The sequence below is a fragment of the Rhynchophorus ferrugineus genome, unplaced genomic scaffold (assembly GCF_030347505.1).
Source record: "Rhynchophorus ferrugineus isolate W39M unplaced genomic scaffold, kcgeb_rfMv2 rfM2, whole genome shotgun sequence".
Taxonomy (NCBI): Eukaryota; Metazoa; Arthropoda; class Insecta; order Coleoptera; family Curculionidae; genus Rhynchophorus; species Rhynchophorus ferrugineus.
The window spans coordinates 61,819,676-61,838,097 of NW_027472581.1; the positions used below are offsets into that span (position 1 = coordinate 61,819,676).

General features: G+C 30.4%; 2 protein-coding genes across 3 annotated transcripts in view; both read left to right on the forward strand.

The window, feature by feature from the left end:
• Nucleotides 1-236: 236 nt before the first annotated feature.
• eff (ubiquitin-conjugating enzyme E2 eff) lies at nt 237-4,085 on the forward strand. The gene is made up of 5 exons (XM_076394262.1): nt 237-586; nt 1,039-1,102; nt 1,526-1,557; nt 1,613-1,796; nt 2,345-4,085. The coding sequence occupies exons 1-5, from the start codon at nt 563-565 to the stop codon at nt 2,482-2,484; spliced, it is 444 nt and encodes a 147-aa protein (XP_076250377.1). The 5' UTR covers nt 237-562; the 3' UTR covers nt 2,485-4,085.
• A 976-nt stretch (nt 4,086-5,061) lies between these two features.
• The window catches only part of LOC143190131 (progestin and adipoQ receptor family member 3), a 31,449-nt gene continuing 18,088 nt past the window's right edge, over nt 5,062-18,422 (forward strand). The window contains exons 1-2 of one of the 2 annotated variants that reach the window (XM_076394255.1): nt 5,062-5,207; nt 6,788-6,879. In XM_076394255.1, the coding sequence (XP_076250370.1) occupies nt 6,790-6,879 (90 nt within the window). In that variant the 5' untranslated portion in view covers nt 5,062-5,207; nt 6,788-6,789. Of the gene's footprint in view, nt 5,208-6,219; nt 6,330-6,787; nt 6,880-18,422 lie in introns of those variants that run through there. The other variant, XM_076394256.1, reaches the window with a different exon arrangement.

Consider the following 18,422-nt stretch of genomic DNA (forward strand, 5'->3'; position numbering starts at 1 on the left):
TTGGTAACACACAAAACAAATACTGCGTATTTGAATTTTGTGATGCTATATCCAAATAAATCTGAAAATTGATTTTTCTGGCGCCATCTCTTTTGTAAATCCTGATTTATCATATTACCGAAGCGCCATCTCTGTTGTAAATCCTGATTTATCATATTGCCGAAGCGCCATCTCTGATATATCCATTGATATGAATGAGCAGGCTGTAAATCGGCAAAAAGGGAAATTGTTTTCTCGATCATTCAAAAATATTGAAAGAATTTTCGCCACGGAAATAAAGTATTCAGTCATCTATTGCTCCAATATTGAGGCTTTTTCGGCTATCCCTTTTAATCCATAAGGTTTTACCGTTAGTTTAGATAATTTTTAGTGAAGTTCTAGAGCATTGTGTACCGGTAATAATTAAAGTGTACCGAAAAAATATTTTAAAGTTTTTCTTTGATTTACGTCGTGTCTGTGAGTTTTGAAGGAGGCCATCTTTGCAGTCTGCTGAGAGGGTCCTTGCTGGCCGTTTCATTGTCTGGTGCAAAGCCAGTTTTTTATTTCTTATAAACTAAGTCAAATGGCTTTAAAGAGAATTAATAAGGTAGGACATAATTTTATTGTATTTCATATTATATAGTGCTAAAACAGTGTGATATTAAGGTTGTTTTTGTGACAGTTAAACGCCCTCGTCAGTTATATAGAATTGAGATCAACGATTAGAGGCTAGAATCAGTATTAATATCGAATTTTCTAGTCCTTAAGGTATATTAATTAAACTAAATGCCTTTTTAAAATAAGTAAATAAATAACTAACTTTGTGGAATTTCTATAATTTAGTTGGTTATATAAATATTTATTATTGAGAATATTAATATTTTCTATAAATACTGGATATTAATTAATGTAAAAGTAACATTTTAGATAGGTTATCCTTGTAGGGTCCAAAGAGGTTGAGTTAGTCATGCACATGCTTTTCTAACCTCACCAAAGTTTTCTGACTTTCAAGTGTCTATTATTATCTCAAGGTATTTTTACAGTTTTGTTGTATTTTAGGAATTACAAGACCTCGGGAGAGATCCTCCGGCACAATGTTCAGCAGGACCTGTTGGAGATGATTGTAAGTTTCATTCAAGTTGTAACTTTGCCATTTATCAACACAACTCTTCATTATACTAAGTCTTATTTTTAACGGTTTATATAACGGATTCTTTAACAAAATAGGTTTTTTTTCTTAATCAATGTTTTAACATTAATCATTATTGTTTAATAAATGTTCTTGGTTATCTTTTGAATATGATTAATCCTAGATAATAAGATATCTTATTAGTCATTGTTATATCCGTTAATTTATAAAGTATATTTTATATTCGCGGTTTTATAATTTGAAGCTTTTAAAATATGTTTGTATTAGATATAATAAAATTAAATATGGAAAATGTATGTTCCATGCATTATGCCACTTATTATTATTAATATTAATAATGTAAAATATAATAATAATTTTATACAAGTAGTATTTATTTATTTCTTCAATTTTTAGTATTTCATTGGCAAGCCACAATTATGGGACCAGTAAGTAAATGATTTTATAAGTATATATAAAAAATTATAACTACATATCTTTCAGCCTGACAGTCCATACCAAGGTGGCGTATTTTTCCTTACAATTCATTTTCCAACAGATTATCCATTTAAGCCTCCAAAAGTGGCATTCACAACAAGAATTTATCACCCAAACATAAATAGCAATGGTAGTATCTGTCTCGACATCTTAAGGTCGCAGTGGTCTCCTGCCTTAACTATATCAAAAGGTATGTATTGTATCAACTCACTATATTTTCGTCATTTTATGCCTTTTTACATATAATTCCAACATCTTTCAATTCACATTGAATTAACTTAAAAATTAATTCACTCATTAATTTTAATATTAAGTATCTTAACAGCCACCACCATTTTACTGTGCTATTATATATCATACAATGGTAATTTAAGAGATATGTTCATTTTAATGAATGATTTTTGGCATAGGTAAATTTTTATTTCAATTAGAGAACTAAACATATCCAGTCACTGGTTTATTTTTATTTTGATAAGTGAATTAAAAATAACTCCTGGCATCTGAAATATACAAATGCTAAAAGTGTAATCAAATATGTTTGTTTATGAATTACATTAATTATGAGTTAGTTAAATTTGTCTTAAGTAATTATTTAAATTCATAAATTATTTTTAGTATATAAGAAGAATAACATAATGTATAAGAAAATTGTATGTTTTAAAACTAAATACAAATGTATTAATTGATAAGAATTGTTATAATTTTATCATCATTTAACAAATCTATTTTTCTTTACAGTACTGTTATCTATCTGCTCACTGTTGTGTGATCCAAATCCGGATGATCCACTAGTACCAGAAATTGCTAGGATATATAAAACAGATCGGGAAAAGTACAATGAATTAGCGCGTGAATGGACCCGCAAGTATGCTATGTGATGGCCCGGCCCCCAAAATCCGCACTTCACCTAATTAGATGAAACAAAAAAATAACAAAGGCAAATCTTATTTAATTCAACAAACACATCTACAAAACAGCATCGACATCAGGGGGGATGGTCCAGTTATTCAGCCTGACAACAAACCTTGTAAATTTATCGCTTTTTGCTCCCTTCTCCACCTTCGGCCACAATATCGCTAGCCAAAACCAGTTTGTAATGTAATGTGTTTTTCTCATTTTGAAATTAGTAGCTATTTTTAATATATTGTGGTTGCAAGGGATAGTGTTGGGTTTTTGTTCCTGGAAACGGCAGCGTAGGGAATATATCTGTAAAGAAAGAAAATCCTAATCACGATGCCTTAATTACAGAATTATTCTCTCCGCTTCTAAAGCCAATTGTGTCCTGGGTCCCGGTTTCATCCCCACTCAATTACCTATAAGGTGATTGGTGTACATTGACTATATCCTTAATCTAATGTTAGTTAAATTGATAATGTAGATTCTCGTGGTTCAACTAGGTGTATAAAAATAAAATAATTTTTTAGAGTTTTTCATCTTGCAGTGTATGTTTATAGCTGGAAAAGCGATCTTGTACCCATCCTCTTACAAAGTTTCTTTATCTATAGCAGGAAATATATTTGCGATTGTAACAGGTTTCAAATTAGTCATAAAAATGCATGTTATAAAATAACTTCTTTAATGCGAGCATAAAAAAATTATAGTTTTAAATTTTGGTTGGTTAGATGATTAACTACGTATACTGAATATTTATAAATAATTTAGAGACTGCATTACTCAGTTGCCCATAAATATTTAGTTATTTATATTTGTTTTAAATGGACATCATAAGTAACATCAAAAATAATTAGTCATTTAAATATTGCATTAAAAAGCTTATACTCTCATGACAAAAAGGTGCAATTTTACTTTTAAATATGTTTGTCTTATTTTGGAAGCTTTACTTGCAATCTCATTACTGTAGAATAAAAATAATGCGTTGATTAATCCGCATGACTAAGATAACGGAAAATCACTTGATAGTAGTGTCTGCACTTTTGAGGTTTGCATTGTGGTGCATGTGATTGTTGTAACTTTACAGATACTTATTTTTATTAGAAATAAGCTACACGTATCTAAACAACATTATTTATATAACTGTTTAGTTCAAAATAAGACAAAAGTAAAGTGTACATTTTGGAATCCTGTAATCTTTTTTATACTAACAAATACACAGGTTAAACCTATTATCCTAGTTATAGTAAATATACATTATTCCTGTTCCTGTATTTTCTTCTAATCTCCCATCCATCATTAAAATCATCCATACTTCCGGGACCTTGTGGAGCCCAGGATTGCCTTCTCCCCTTTTATTTATTATTTTATTTTGGCCTCGTACATGCTGTGGAAACTTCTGTAAAATATTTAAAGTAAATTTTTAGGATATTTATATTTTCCTTCAACGAGAAATTTATTAAATTATGTTTAAATCCAATTGTCCAGTTGTTTTTCTTTTTAGTGTGATGTGATAGTGACGTTTGAGTGACGAAGACTTGTTTTAATTTTTATTAACTAAGACAATATAATTCATATTGATAACTAATGTTTGTTTTATTGTTTTAGTTGTACTTTTAGTATATGAAATGTAACTATATTATGATGTCTTATTTTAGGACATCTAATCAGTTAATAACCATTTCAGCATAATTATATAATAAATAGTAACTTACCACGTTACAATATAATTGAAGATCGTAATTTTTATTTTCCCCAGGATATAAAGTAGTATAGTTTTGTTATAATTCTCAGTATTAGGAAGTGTCACCTTGTCAAAAGTGATAACAATGGTTATTAAGATAATATATGCATTGCTATTTATATTCCAAAGTTTTAGTATTTGACGTTAGCAATTTTTTAAATGAACTTTATATTGATTAGTCAAATTACAGCTTTTAATGTTCGAAATGCTCTTTAAATGACTAAAGGTTTAGTTTTAATTTCACTTGTCAATATATTATTTTGATGAAAGTATCTTGAAAATACTTTTTTAGACCATAACACAAACTATTTTTGTTCCCTGTAATTGTCGATTCAATAAGTTTATGATCAATTTATAACCGCTAATTGTATGATTTAAGACAATTAGCGAGACATTGCGATTTCTCTGTAACTAAGATTTCTTAGTCTAATTTCTTTCTAATATTTATTAGTCTTAATGTTATAAGTTTTAGTTGTTATTATTCCTTAATATATAGAGCAGTTGTTCTGGTTGATTTGAATATAATTAATAACTCTACAAGAATCAACGATAATCTTTATATAAATTATTGTACAATGTACGTTAATATGTACCATCAGTTTTCAGTCATGAAACATGCTATTTCTCAATCAACTATTTGTAATTAATATTCAGGATAACAAATGGGTGTAGGACTATCAGTCTAACATGTATAGTTATTTAAAACAGAAAGGTATACATATACGTAACACTGTCGGTCTTCGATGATTTAAAGGATGACTTCGACAAATTAGGTGGAACCAAGCCGGGTATGTCGAAACTTTAGTTGCCGATTCGCCTTTAGTTGTGCTTGGTTCGTTCTGGTGCACTCACGGTATTGACCTCCTTTCTCATTACAATCTTGAGACTTTCCGAAGAAAGTCTTAATTTTGTACAAGATAAAACACTAATTTATTAATAATACTATATCTATTAGTATAATTTCTGGTAAGTAATAAATTAGAGTAGAACCAGTTTCTATTACATTAAAAGATCTGTTATATAAACAAATTCTAAAAAATGGATGTAAACACATCACCTCTTAGTATTACATCAAATTATATTTAATTTTTGTATATCTTTTCATTACATTAGTATTATTATGAATTACTCCTTATAATAAAATAAGCTATACTTTATTATATGAAAGGAAGTCATAAAAATATTAATTGAGAATATAACATAGTCAACTTTATTCTATCTAGTCTAAGACGCTAAATTAAAAATATGTATTTATTTGTAAAATTTTTTTTTTACTTTGAACACCTTTAATTACTTTGCTTGAATGTTAAAAAATAACACTCAACTTTAAAATAAATAGTATAACATTATTTAAATTAGAAAAGAAAGAGATATAGGATGTACTATATTAAACTATGGCGCTTTATACTTAAACTGAATAACAAAAAAATTTATTTGTACTAGTTAATATATAACCGAGATGTTTATGAACGACGAAATTCTCGTAAAATTCTCTTGTGCTTGGTTGTTTGTTGCTGCTTAACTTTCTTCTTTCGTTCTAATATTAACGCTTTCTCAAGATATTGTGAATTTTTACTACTAAATACTTACATAATAGATCTTATACGTAATTTAATGATATTAAAGAATTTATAGTAAAATTATTTATTTATAATATAATTTAATTCGAAATTATATAACTATAGTTCACGTCAAAAACAATTGTTCAATAATGCAGATAATTGAATTGATATTTTAAGTAATCGTTCAAAGTTCAATCGTTTTTTAAATTGAAACGTACTATTCTTAATACTTTTTACACTATTTAATGCAATAGGTTCCCTTAATGCAAAAATATGGGATTATTTTTTTTATTATGGGTATCAATATTTTTAATATCCGAACATAATAAATAATAAACTTTGAGAACATCCCTATTATACATATTAGCTATCAATTCATTATTTATATTCTAATTCCCGTACTAATTTTTGCTACATGTTGAATAATAATAACTGTTTTCGTTCTATTAGTATTGTGGATAAAACACAGTTAATAATCTAATTTTGGGTTCTTTATACAAAGGCCTTTGTAGTCGATCTTTACAAGGTTTGTTGAAGACGTGATTTGATTTATTTAAATGGCTAACATAATACTTTTACATTAACATTGAAAATTATTTTGCAATCATACCGTACACAAGGTGATATTATCATACATCGCTACGTCAAGTACTTTAGTACATCATTTACTTAGTATTCTGTTGACCTCTGGTTTAAATTAGATTTGTTTTGTTTTGATTAAGCTGATACCATTAGTAACTTGACATTAAGAAATTTAAAAATCCCTAGTTTTATTTTTTACTATTAAAATATTATCTCATTAGCGATTGTTTTATTATAATGTTTTCTCCACTATTTTAATTATTCTGATTAGTTAAAATTAAATTTAAAATATTCGTTAGATAAATAACATGTTTGTCATAAAATAAAAAGAAGCATTGCAAAAAAGAAAGTTAAGCCTGTATTCGTGAATATATTTAAGATGTTGTTTTCGTCTATTTCTAGAAATGACAGTCACAATTCCTGCAAAACATGAATTAGTGCCAGGTGATTCTTCGGACAACGAAACCTGCTGTACAACGTATCAGAATGCTCAGGTAGGCGACCTATTCTAAAACGCAACTTTCACCGATTTATTCGAGCCTACTGCTTTCATTGACAATGTGAAATTTTCACTTTTTTTAGCTATTAACTAATGAAATATATTAACCATGTGGTCAATTAAAGAAAACCTTGAAATAATAAACAAATATATTTACTACTATATTTATGAAGAAGTAATGCTATGTATACATTAATATTTTCGAATATATAGCATATCACCTATATATTCACTTCATTTGTTGATCCATATATTTTCTCTTGACTTCCTCTGATATAAAACAACTTACATTTTGCCACAAATGGTAGAGCTATTGTATAAATTTTTTTAATATAGGTGAGTCGATATTGGTAGTCTATACAACCATGTCATTACAGCGGTCTCTATTGAACCTATTATTTATTAGTATATTTTTTATTTACTGATACCAAATGAGCATGACATGTTATAGTTAACACATAGAGACAGCACTATAAAATCATAAAATTTCGTTATCAAAATATACCAGGTAAATTCAGGGTTCATGGGGAACGCACTTTTATCTGAAAAATCTTCATCTGAAAATTTTATGTCAAAAGGTCAAGAAACTCTTTATTTCAAAGAACAATGTCGGCTGAAACAGAGCACATCAATTTGAAATATATGGTTGATTGAATGAATCCATGTTTATAAGTCAAATGAAATAGATTGTATGAAATGTACAACTTAGAATCAGAATGTTCTATCATTTAAAACGCAATTAACTAATAACAGCATGAACATTTCATTACAGGCGCACAATTGTATTCTACCCCACGCCGCACTGAAGCTGAAGACAATTTGTAATTGATGTAGACATTTCAATAACTATGGTCTCATATATGTAGTAAATGTAGTAAAATAGTTTTTATAAGAAGAAATTTCATTATTGTTATCATCACAGAATAGATTAAAAATCTGTTTGATCCCACAGAATTTGAAATGCTCTACTAGACAAAATACATTCAACATGATGATTAAAATAACATATTCAACATATTGATCATATATTTGTCATATTGTTATAAGAGTAGATTTAAATTTTCAATATTTAATAAGCAATTAATTCATACTTTCTTTCTTTAAACAAAAATTTAGAAAGTATCATCTTCAGATACTTCAGATATTCTAAATTAAGCTTAAAGTAGTTGTGGACCAACTTTACATATGTGTTTTATTTTATTAAGCACATGTTGTTGATTATAATATATATTAAAATACCCCTTGTAAAATATATAAATATATGCAACAACATGTGCTTAATAAAATCCATCACGCAGGACCTTTGATAGAGTGAATGTATACTCCATTAGGGACGCTGAATTATTCCTGGATTAACTATTAATCATTTTGATTGATAAATAGTAAAATAATTTCGACGACATTTATGTTACCTTGGTAGCTATTAGGCTATTTGATTGATTTTTTCGATTCTGCTACCTCACTCTATATTTGTTCAAGCCTTTTGAGTGTTAAAACTTCTTTCATTGAAATATCAAGGAATAATAATCTTAAGATATTCCTGATTAACGATAAATAAAAATATTATTTTAAATAATAAAAAGGGTGCGGTAGTTAATAAATATTGATAAATATTGACTGATAAAAACGACACAAATATTTAGGGGACATTACTCCATTTCTCTACAATCAAATCAATTGTATAGAATATAGAAGTAAATTTACACCATTCAAAATTTTGAATATAATAGAATCCAGTAATTATCTCTTTCTTTCCCAAGTACAAGAAAGAATGGTTGAAATAAAAAACATTCGTAAGCACACATTATAATGAAATAGAAATAAACCAATTACCTTTATCATATTCTGTCATTGTTATTTTCCGAATATTAAAATACGATGAAACATAATTGGAATCATTATTCCATTCCTTTAATTACACTTCCACTTGTCAATTTAAAATAATTTAATATAAACTGATCTATACAGCATAGAGAATAAAAAAATATCTATGTTCTTTCCTCTCTCAAAATTAACACGGTAATGAATTCGTGCATCTCCGACTGTTATCAGGTTAATAGAAAATAGTGTGCATTTGACTGAAATAGTAATTAATATTTCCAAGTTTTTTGACTATCGATTAGTTCGACTGTTTTGGAATTATGTGCTGTTCCGACTGTTTTCAGTCCATAGCTCCCAATGCCAAACAGAACCAAGTGATTTTTTTACCCAAATTCTAACAAACATTTATTTTGATCAATTTGTACCATTTTGTGGCTATGGTGATTCGGCATCATTGTCATCATCAGCCCTTAATAATAAGCAACGAATTAAATATACACCGCATAATATCATGAACGTGATAGTGTACCAGTATCCAAAAACCCTATGTAATAAAAATATGTATGGAAAAAGGTTAAATCTTATTTCGAAAATAATTATAAATGGTTTTGCTTTATAACAAAATTTAGCAATAAAACATTGACATTGTATTCAAGGTTTGATACACCTGATGCATTTTTATTGATACTATTTTAATTAGATTAGTCATATAGTCTGTAATGTGTTATTCGTATCGTGTTTTAATTCCTTATAAATATTGTCATCACTTTTATTTCATAGAATCTGTTAAATAATACATATAATATATAATTAAAAAAAATAGAATCTATTAAGATTTTTTAAAATATATATTTATCAATTTAGAATCATTTTCTACAGTTTTATTCCATATTTGTCTTAACATGGCGACACCGTGTTGAAAACAAAAATTTTCGCGCTATTTTAGTATTTCGAAGCTATATTTCAACTAATAGTATTGGACCTAGCAACATAAAGGAAATAAGAATTTTAGGTAAGCCAATCGTTTTACATGTCATTTCTTTCACTCTCTCGGTCAACACCCGGCTCATCTGGCTGGCGTCAGGGGTTGCGTTTATCAGTGCATGTCCTACCTGTACAGGTAAAATAGTCAATTTTTAAATTAATTAAGAATAGGTAATTTTTTTAAGTTACTTTTGATAGGCTTAACAAAAATATCTAACTAAATTGCCTGACATATTTATGTTTGTTTATAATGTGCCAGACGCTTCTTTTATTTATAAGAAAAATTCAAATTATTTCAGGTGTAATTTTTATATGATACTAGCTGACCCGACAGACTTCGTCCTGTCAAAAAGATTTGTAATGTGGCAGTTTTTGTGCCTACGTATTTTAAAAAATTCTCCTGAACAGAACCATCACCCTGGTGATAGGGCGTTGTGAATAAAAAATAATTAAATAAAACATATATAAGGATTGAAAAATAAGTAATCGCTTTATTGTTAATCATGTGAATCATAATTATTAATATTATTATCATTGTAGTGCTTTGTGGTATACGATGTTTTTTGTTTGATTACCTGGCGCATAGATAAACAAATCTGATGGTTTTCCAACACGGGAACAGGCAACATACAATTGACCATGTGAGAAACATGGGTTTTCTAGATTAATACCACAAACACTTAATGATTGCCCCTGGGACTTGTTTATAGTCATAGCAAAAGCAAGCCGCACTGGAAACTGTAGTCGTTTAAACTCAAATGGCACATCAGTCGGAATCATTGGGATGCGCGGTATGAGAACATCTTCTCCTTTATACTTTCCTTTGAGTATAGTTGCTTCTATCACATTGTTTAGTAATTTTTTTATCGCTAACCGTGTACCGTTGCAAAGACGCGGTTGGTTGATATTTCGCAACATTATAACCACCGATCCAACCTTTAATTGAAGATTGTGAGGTGGCAATCATGGCAAATCCAGCGAGTTTAAAAATTCCGGTGGATAGTTGACTACATCATCTTGATTAGTAGCCGAATCAACTGATTTATATATCCTCAATTCGCCTGTAATTTGTTCTTGAATTTTGAAATTTAATTCATTTACATCTATGTTTTTTGCAGCCAGTATAGCTCGTTCGCTCAACCAATCATGGTTTCTGTAATTTTGAGAAACATTTGGAAACACCTTCTGAATAAGTTCATCTTTTGATCGAGTTAACTGACAAAAACTTTGAGGAAAGTTAATGCAGCCAGTCAACATGTCTATAGGAAATTTGCCATTACCAATGTTAATGAGTTGTTTAGAGAATATGTTTCCAGATTGGTCATTTTGCAACTCGACACGCATATTCTTGCTTAAATGAAGTACTTTGACATGTTTCCACAAATTGAAGGACTTTAGACATGCATTGAGTTCATCAGCTGGCGTTGATCGTGGAATCACTGGCAATGTTTGACGAAAATCTCCTGCTAATAAAATCATTGCACCACCAAATCGGTTATTATTGCTACGTAGATCTTTTAAGGTTCTGTCTAAAGCCTCCAAAGATTTTTTATGTGCCATCGTGCATTCATACCAAACAATCAATTTACATTGCTGCAAAACCTTTGCCATTGCAGAGTTCTTCGAAACGTTGCAGGTTGGAGTTTCATTGCTTTGCATATTTAATGGCAATTTTAGTGCTGAATGGGCTGTTCGACCACCTTCAAGCAAAGTTGCTGCGATTCCCGACGAAGCGAGTGCAAGTGCAATTTTATTTTGTGAGCGAATTGTTGCTAATATTAATGAAATCAAAAAAGTTTTTCCTGTACCACCAGGTGCATCTAAGAAGTAAATCCCTCCAGTTTCATCATTTGTTACTTTCATAAGAGTTTCAAATACATACTTCTGTTGTTCATTTAACAGTGGAAGATTTGTTTGAATTAATTCTTTCAAAGCGTTGAGATCATACAGTCTTTCTCGATGCAACTCTTGGTTAAAAGCGTCATGCATTGGACGATTGGGCGCGGTCAGGCCTAATTGAATTAATAGTTTGTTTGACATTATCAAGCACATGTCCTCAATTGAAATCAATGCTTCATTGTAAATTTCTTCACTGATTTGTATATTTGGATTTCCCATTCTATTCCGTATTTGATACAAAATATCATCACACATATAATCTTTGTACTTCATCCACAAATCAATTGGGTTTGATGGGAAGCATGTAGATATGATTATAGAAAACAATGTTCATATTTGATGAGCATGTGATGATATTACAGCATCATTGAGAGTTTGATCCCAATGAGCGTCATTTTCAAGCAATTGCAAACGTTGACATGCTTCTCTGTAGGATCCACACAATTCACCATCAACAGTTCGTAACTGTTGGAATGATGTTGGGCCACGTACATTGACTAATAGCAGTCGTAAATAAAAACATTCATCATTGCTTGGATGTACTGAATAAATCCGGCCAATCGCATCGCTGGAATATACATCTGTATATCCTAGAACTGGTTTTCCTTGTTTCCGTCGTATAAATATCCTTGAGGATTGATTCCAGGTATAATATTTTGGCATTTCAGAATATAGCAATGTTTGTGCGAAATCATCGTTTTGGCATGTCTCAAAAAACTGGTTAATGTAGTAGATGGTGGCTGAGCAGCTCTTTGTACTGCGTTCTGTGCTGTAAAATACACTCTTTGTCCATTTTCTAAATGCACAGCTAAGTGAACAACAGAAGGGTGTCTCTCATGAATAGGAAAATAAAATATTCGCCAAACTGCTTCATTACTACTGACATAGCGGCCCATTTGGTATTGGGTAACCTCATCATTAGAATTCTCTGCACCAATTCCAATCACAGCCATATCACTCCCTTTGGTTACATATTTGCAAATGCATTTAATCGATTTCACTGAATGGCAAGATTCAACGTTGATGTGTGCTTAGAATGTCTTTGATAAAATGGGTGAATATGGAACAATCCAACGATTATCTATTTCAATATCTTGTTGATTTAATTTGACAATTGTTGATTTTCCATTGTCTGCTGTCAATCTGCGACGATACAATGGATAACCGTCATTACCAGTAATTGTTTCCGATATTAATGTCCGTGGATATCGTTTTGAACATTTACCATCCATCATACACGGTGAATTTTGATTAAGAGTTCCACAGGGACCATGTATCATGTTTTTGATACTACCTCATGCAATCCAGGATCTACTTGTACATTAGGGATTTCAGCTGATATCACTGCATCAACTTCATTTGGCCTTATCTTTTCAACCAACCAAATCAAAATGTGTGCATGTGGCAATCCTCGTTTCTGCCACTCCACAGAATACATCCAGCAGCGTGTCTCACCAAACACATTATGTTTTACGATGAAATTCATTAACGATTTCAACTTTTGTCTAAAGACTCTGGCTGTAATATCATGACGATCAATGGGTGATTGCCCAGGGAATAACTCCTGCTTAATTTCTATCCATTGCGGATTGCATGTAAATGTGATGAACAAATCTGCTGTACCTTAATGACGAACATACGACATGGCATCTTGAGCATATTCGTGCATATGCCGAGGGCTTCCAATGTATGTTGCTGGAAGAATAGTCATCCGACCGACATTCTGTGCATTTCCATCAGTATTAATCGCATCTCGAAGGTGAATATACTCTTTAGATCGGAGTTTGGTTTGATTCAACCTGATGAATGTTAATCTCTCCGTTTCAATTTTAACATACATGTCAACAACATATTTGTGATATAATCGCCGACATTTCAATATGTGATTATCTTCATTTTCCCGAATCATTAGGCGGTATGAATAATAGCTCATTGAACTGACTTTTTTGTTGGTTTCAGAACCTGTAAACAGATTTTGTTTTAATAACATTCAAATACATAATATAGTGACTGAGATATTATCGCCATAGCTAAACTAATATTTTAGTTACCTGTAATGGGATTTATCATTTTTATTGATAAATCGTAGCCATCTTCACCTTGCCAACATATAATGGGATATTGCAGTGCATCATATGAGCGGTGTGTTTCCTTTATACGTTGTAATTGATCATTCCGACGATGTAAAACAATATCACGGGATTCCAAATTTTCTCCAACTACAACGATAGCAACTTCATCAATAGTTGGTGCATTAAAACGTCTTGTATGTTGACCTGCAGGTGTTTTATCAGCTCTGATTATAGTTTTGTGATTATCGGATGGCGTCAGATCCAGGGCAGTTTTAAACAATATAATCAATTGATTGTGTTGATGAAATAAAGTTTGTAATTGTTCTACAATAGACCTCTTTACTAAATTGTTATGTGCACAACGCAGATCAATTTCTTGTGGTGAATTGCCCATAAAATAAATTTGCAGGAATTTGTTGTCGCTATCTGACACTGGTAACAGTGAACCTGCTCTGTGATATATTTGCCCTTGTATCTCTAAATAAAAAAAATATTATGGTGTGGTATAAATTAATGGATTGTCAGTGATCAAACTTAAATAATATTTGATCTTAAAAAGTATATATTTAGTTTTAACTAATATCTATCAAATATAAAATATAATAAAAGTGTCACTGAAACTGAATCACCATATAATATGATGACTAAGTGATATATTTCGTAATGATTAAGAAATTGAAGATTAGTAACACATCTTAACTTTGGTGACAGAAAATTTGTTCGCTAAAATAATTATGAGTAACTGCTATAATACATACCTTGAAAGTTGGCATAAAATTTTCCCGAACTGCATTTGTTGCCCCAAATGAAGTCATTTGAAAGCAATTGTTATATTGTTGGATATGTGTCAAAAAGTGTATAGAATCTGTTCCTATTCCTGAAACCAATGAGTACAATGGTTCTGGTGGTGGATCCAATGGTATCAATTTCACTTTACCATTTGCGCAACACAATCCATTGGCTTCGTTTTTGTATTTTAATGCCTTACAGTGTGAGCAAACCAAGTTCATAGAACCAATAACAACACATTGGTAGTTACTGTAGTCAATTGGCACATCGTAACTGAAAGCAGCTCGATTCAAACTTGCGCGATTATTAATTGAATGTCGCGCTCGCGCTTCACGCGTTTGTGATATCCGAATTCTTTCACGTTCATTTCCGTCGTCACGTTCTTGTGCAGTACGATTAGATCGGTAATTAGCTTGGTTTATAGCATTTCTGGTTCTTCTACCTAAATTGCTTCGTCTTATAGGAGGCATATCAAATATAAATTATTTTTTCACTAATCGCGAACTAAACAAACACTAACTAACTAAACACTCTGCACAAAACACGATATACGAATTTGTTTCGTGTATCAGTTGACAATTTATCTGTTATCTGTCAAAAGTTATCTGTAACAGACAACTTTTTTTTTTTAATTTGATATGACTTGAACTCAAATCCTTTTAAGCCGTACGAATTGTTTTATTTATTTAAAATTTGGATATTAAAAATAATAAAACACTGTTGGTAACGCGATTTTTGTTTGACTGATGTAATGACGTGGAAACTGATGCATTTTATCTCGCGTGCCGAAACTAATACAAAAGAAACGCGAGTTTCGGAACGCGACATTAAACTCCTCCAACTATGTATTCTGTGCTCCAACGCACACACGCACATTGTTTTGATAGATATGATCTTTGACGTTAGGAACACACCTACATTGCTTAGACAACAGTGAGTGCTTGTAATTTAATATGAACTTTATACCATAGCAATAAAGCTCAAATTGACTACGTTTTAATTACAAATAATTTGTATGGGAAAAAGAAAAGGGCTATTTTTAGGGTTTTTCCAGCAATAATTCTAATTTTTCTCACCGTAAAAACTATCCTTGAACTTCAACGAACATTTTAAAAAAAGATTTGGCCAAATTGGTCCAGGCGTTGTTGAGTTATGCGCTTACCAACACATTTTGCGATTCATTTTTATATATAAAAGGGCTATTTTTAGGGTTTTTCCAGCAATAATTCTAATTTTTCTCGCCGTAAAAACCATCCTCGAACTTCAACGAACATTTTAAAAAAAGATTTGGCCAAATTGGTCCAGGCGTTGTTGAGTTATGCGCTTACCAACACATTTTGCGATTCATTTTTATATATAAGATTATTTAAGTATCAAAATACCTAAAATTAATTTGTCGGACAATAATTCTATTCTTAATAAAGCAAACTGATTAAATCCGGAAAATAATATAGGTATGTTGAAAGAGTGCTGTCTTTTCGAGTTACAGCGCAAGTGCGGTGGACAGCGACAGCTGCTGTAACCGGTAGTTTTCAAGATGGCGTCAGTGTAAAGTCACATGTTTGTGTTTGTTAATTTTTTAATGTTGATATGTAAATATTTTTATAATGGAAAGTGATAAAGTGAAATGTCTTTTTTGTAAAAGAAAAACTGACAAAATTATAACTTTTGTTGAGAATAAACTAAAAGAAAGTGAATTTTTAAGTATACGTGTTAAATTTAATTTAAAAATTGCCTGCACAAATTAATGACATTTATGGATATCATAGACAATGCTACAGTAGTTTTTGTTAAATATATAACTTGTCTCGATACAAGAGCCAGTATAGAAAGGAGGAAGAAAAGTTAGTAGAGGGCGCTGGGACTTGTATTGAGTGGGTATAAATTACCAGGGATGAAAATAAAGTTTCTCTTTTGTTCCAAGGCCATAAGTGGTGTATTAATTCCGTCCCGTCCCGAATCGTCAGTGATTCGTAATAGTTTTACAGTCTTAATGGTCGTAATTTATCGGAAATTAATTTTTTTATCAGAATCCAATCTTCCCAGCACATCTAAATCTACTACATTATTTCCAAATATTTCATTAGATATTGGTGAGGCCACGTCCGAAGATGCAACTTTAAGTACAAATAGTGAGATTGTATCAAGCATTTTTGCTTCAAGTTCAAATAGTGAAATTATACCAGGGTTTGCTGTCTTAAGTTCAAATGATGAAACCACGTCAGAAGACGCAGCTTCAAGTTTCAATTTGGATATTGATATCCAAGAAACTGACTTTTATGTTAGATAAAATATTAGAAGACAATATTTATCAAGACGATGATGCCAATAATTATGACAATTAAAGCGATGATGATAGTGATGATTATCAAGATGTATACGTTTTTGTAGCTATTATAGAATGAGAAAACTATATATTTTTATAAACGGTGTCTGTCAGTCAAAGCTTTTGAAATAAAAAATCAAATTTTATGGCTTTAAATTATGTATTTTTTATTTATTTTACTTCCCACTTTTATAATGTAGTCTATATTCTAATATTATTTATTATTTATAATATTTACTTTTATTGTTGTAACGATAGATTTATTGTCTGGTAAATTAATTTTAGGTATTTTGGTACTTAAATAATATCACATAAAACTTACAGCCATTCTGAAATAATTTGATTTTTTTATAGATGGAAAGTAGCGTCTGTCACATTATAAACAATCGTAAAGATGTCCGGCAATGAATTGAGTAGTTTTGTTAAGTCTATCAAAAATCATTAATAAAAGTATCCATTCTTAACTAATTTAAAAATTGAGTATTTTTACCTGTACAGGTATGATGCGCACTGGTAAACGCAATCCCTGCCGCAAAAGATCAGCTTACCTGAAATTCTCTCTCAAAATGCTAGCTCTTAGACTATAGGTCATGCTGCACCGAACTGAACAAGAGCATACAGTCACCAATTCTATTCACATTTTTGTTGTTATACCTACGGTATGGCTTATAAAAGAACAGCCAACATTAATGTGTTTACACACTATCCCTTTCATATTATTTTCAGGGCACTGGAAGTTCATTTCGCATATCACACTTAACCAAACAACGTCATATTGCTCAGTGTTTTCATATTATTTAACATAAATACACTTTTGTTCCTTAGCAATCAACAAAATTAATGTTACTAAATTATAACATTTTACTGCTAATTTTTTCTGTAATAAATCATTATATAAACTAATTCCGGAATAATGTAAATATAAAATTGCCAAAAAACCACTTAACCACTACTCTCACAAACAACTCGTAGGCACTAGGAACTGAAATGACAAGATAGGAATACAGGCAATTTGGAAATATTTAAGTATACGTAAAAGTATGAAATGGTAAGATTACTGTATGCTCTGAAAAGTGGTTATCAGAATACACTATGTTTGGTGAGTCAACTGGGTAGACAGGACTTCCAACTCGAACTGCCGGGTTTAGTCGTTGTTGCTGATCCTTTTTGGCGTAATATATCGTTCAACTTGTTCAACTGACGCCGGTAGACATCTGCAATATTAGTTTTATTATGATAAATAAATCATAGAGTGAATCAGAACTGCAAAAAATATAAAATGTATTTTAATTAAGACTCAAATTATAAAATTATTTGATTATTGAGTATTTAAAATAAACTAAATTTAAAAAATACTAAATATTTTTCAATGGTGTGTTTGATATACAAAATGCAATATGTCTTTCCAAAGAAGTTCAGAACATACGTCATCTAAATATGCCATGTCAAAACGTCGCAATGTTGTCGCATCAACTCTGAGTTTTAGTTCAGTTTGGCTTTGACAGACAACAAAATTTTAATCTAAATAAAATAAATAAACTAAAATTCTATTGTCAAATATAATTTATCCTAACATTATAGTAAATTTAATGCATATATTATCGAAGAGCATATGCATATATTAAAACTACAATTACTTAATTGTGT

Coding starts and splice junctions, on each gene's coding strand:
- eff (XM_076394262.1), top strand. CDS start 563: ATGGCTTTAAAGAGAATTAATAAG. Junction 1,103..1,525: donor AGGACCTGTTGGAGATGATT/GTAAGTTTCATT, acceptor TTCAATTTTTAG/TATTTCATTGGCAAGCCACA. Junction 1,797..2,344: donor TGCCTTAACTATATCAAAAG/GTATGTATTGTA, acceptor TTTTCTTTACAG/TACTGTTATCTATCTGCTCA.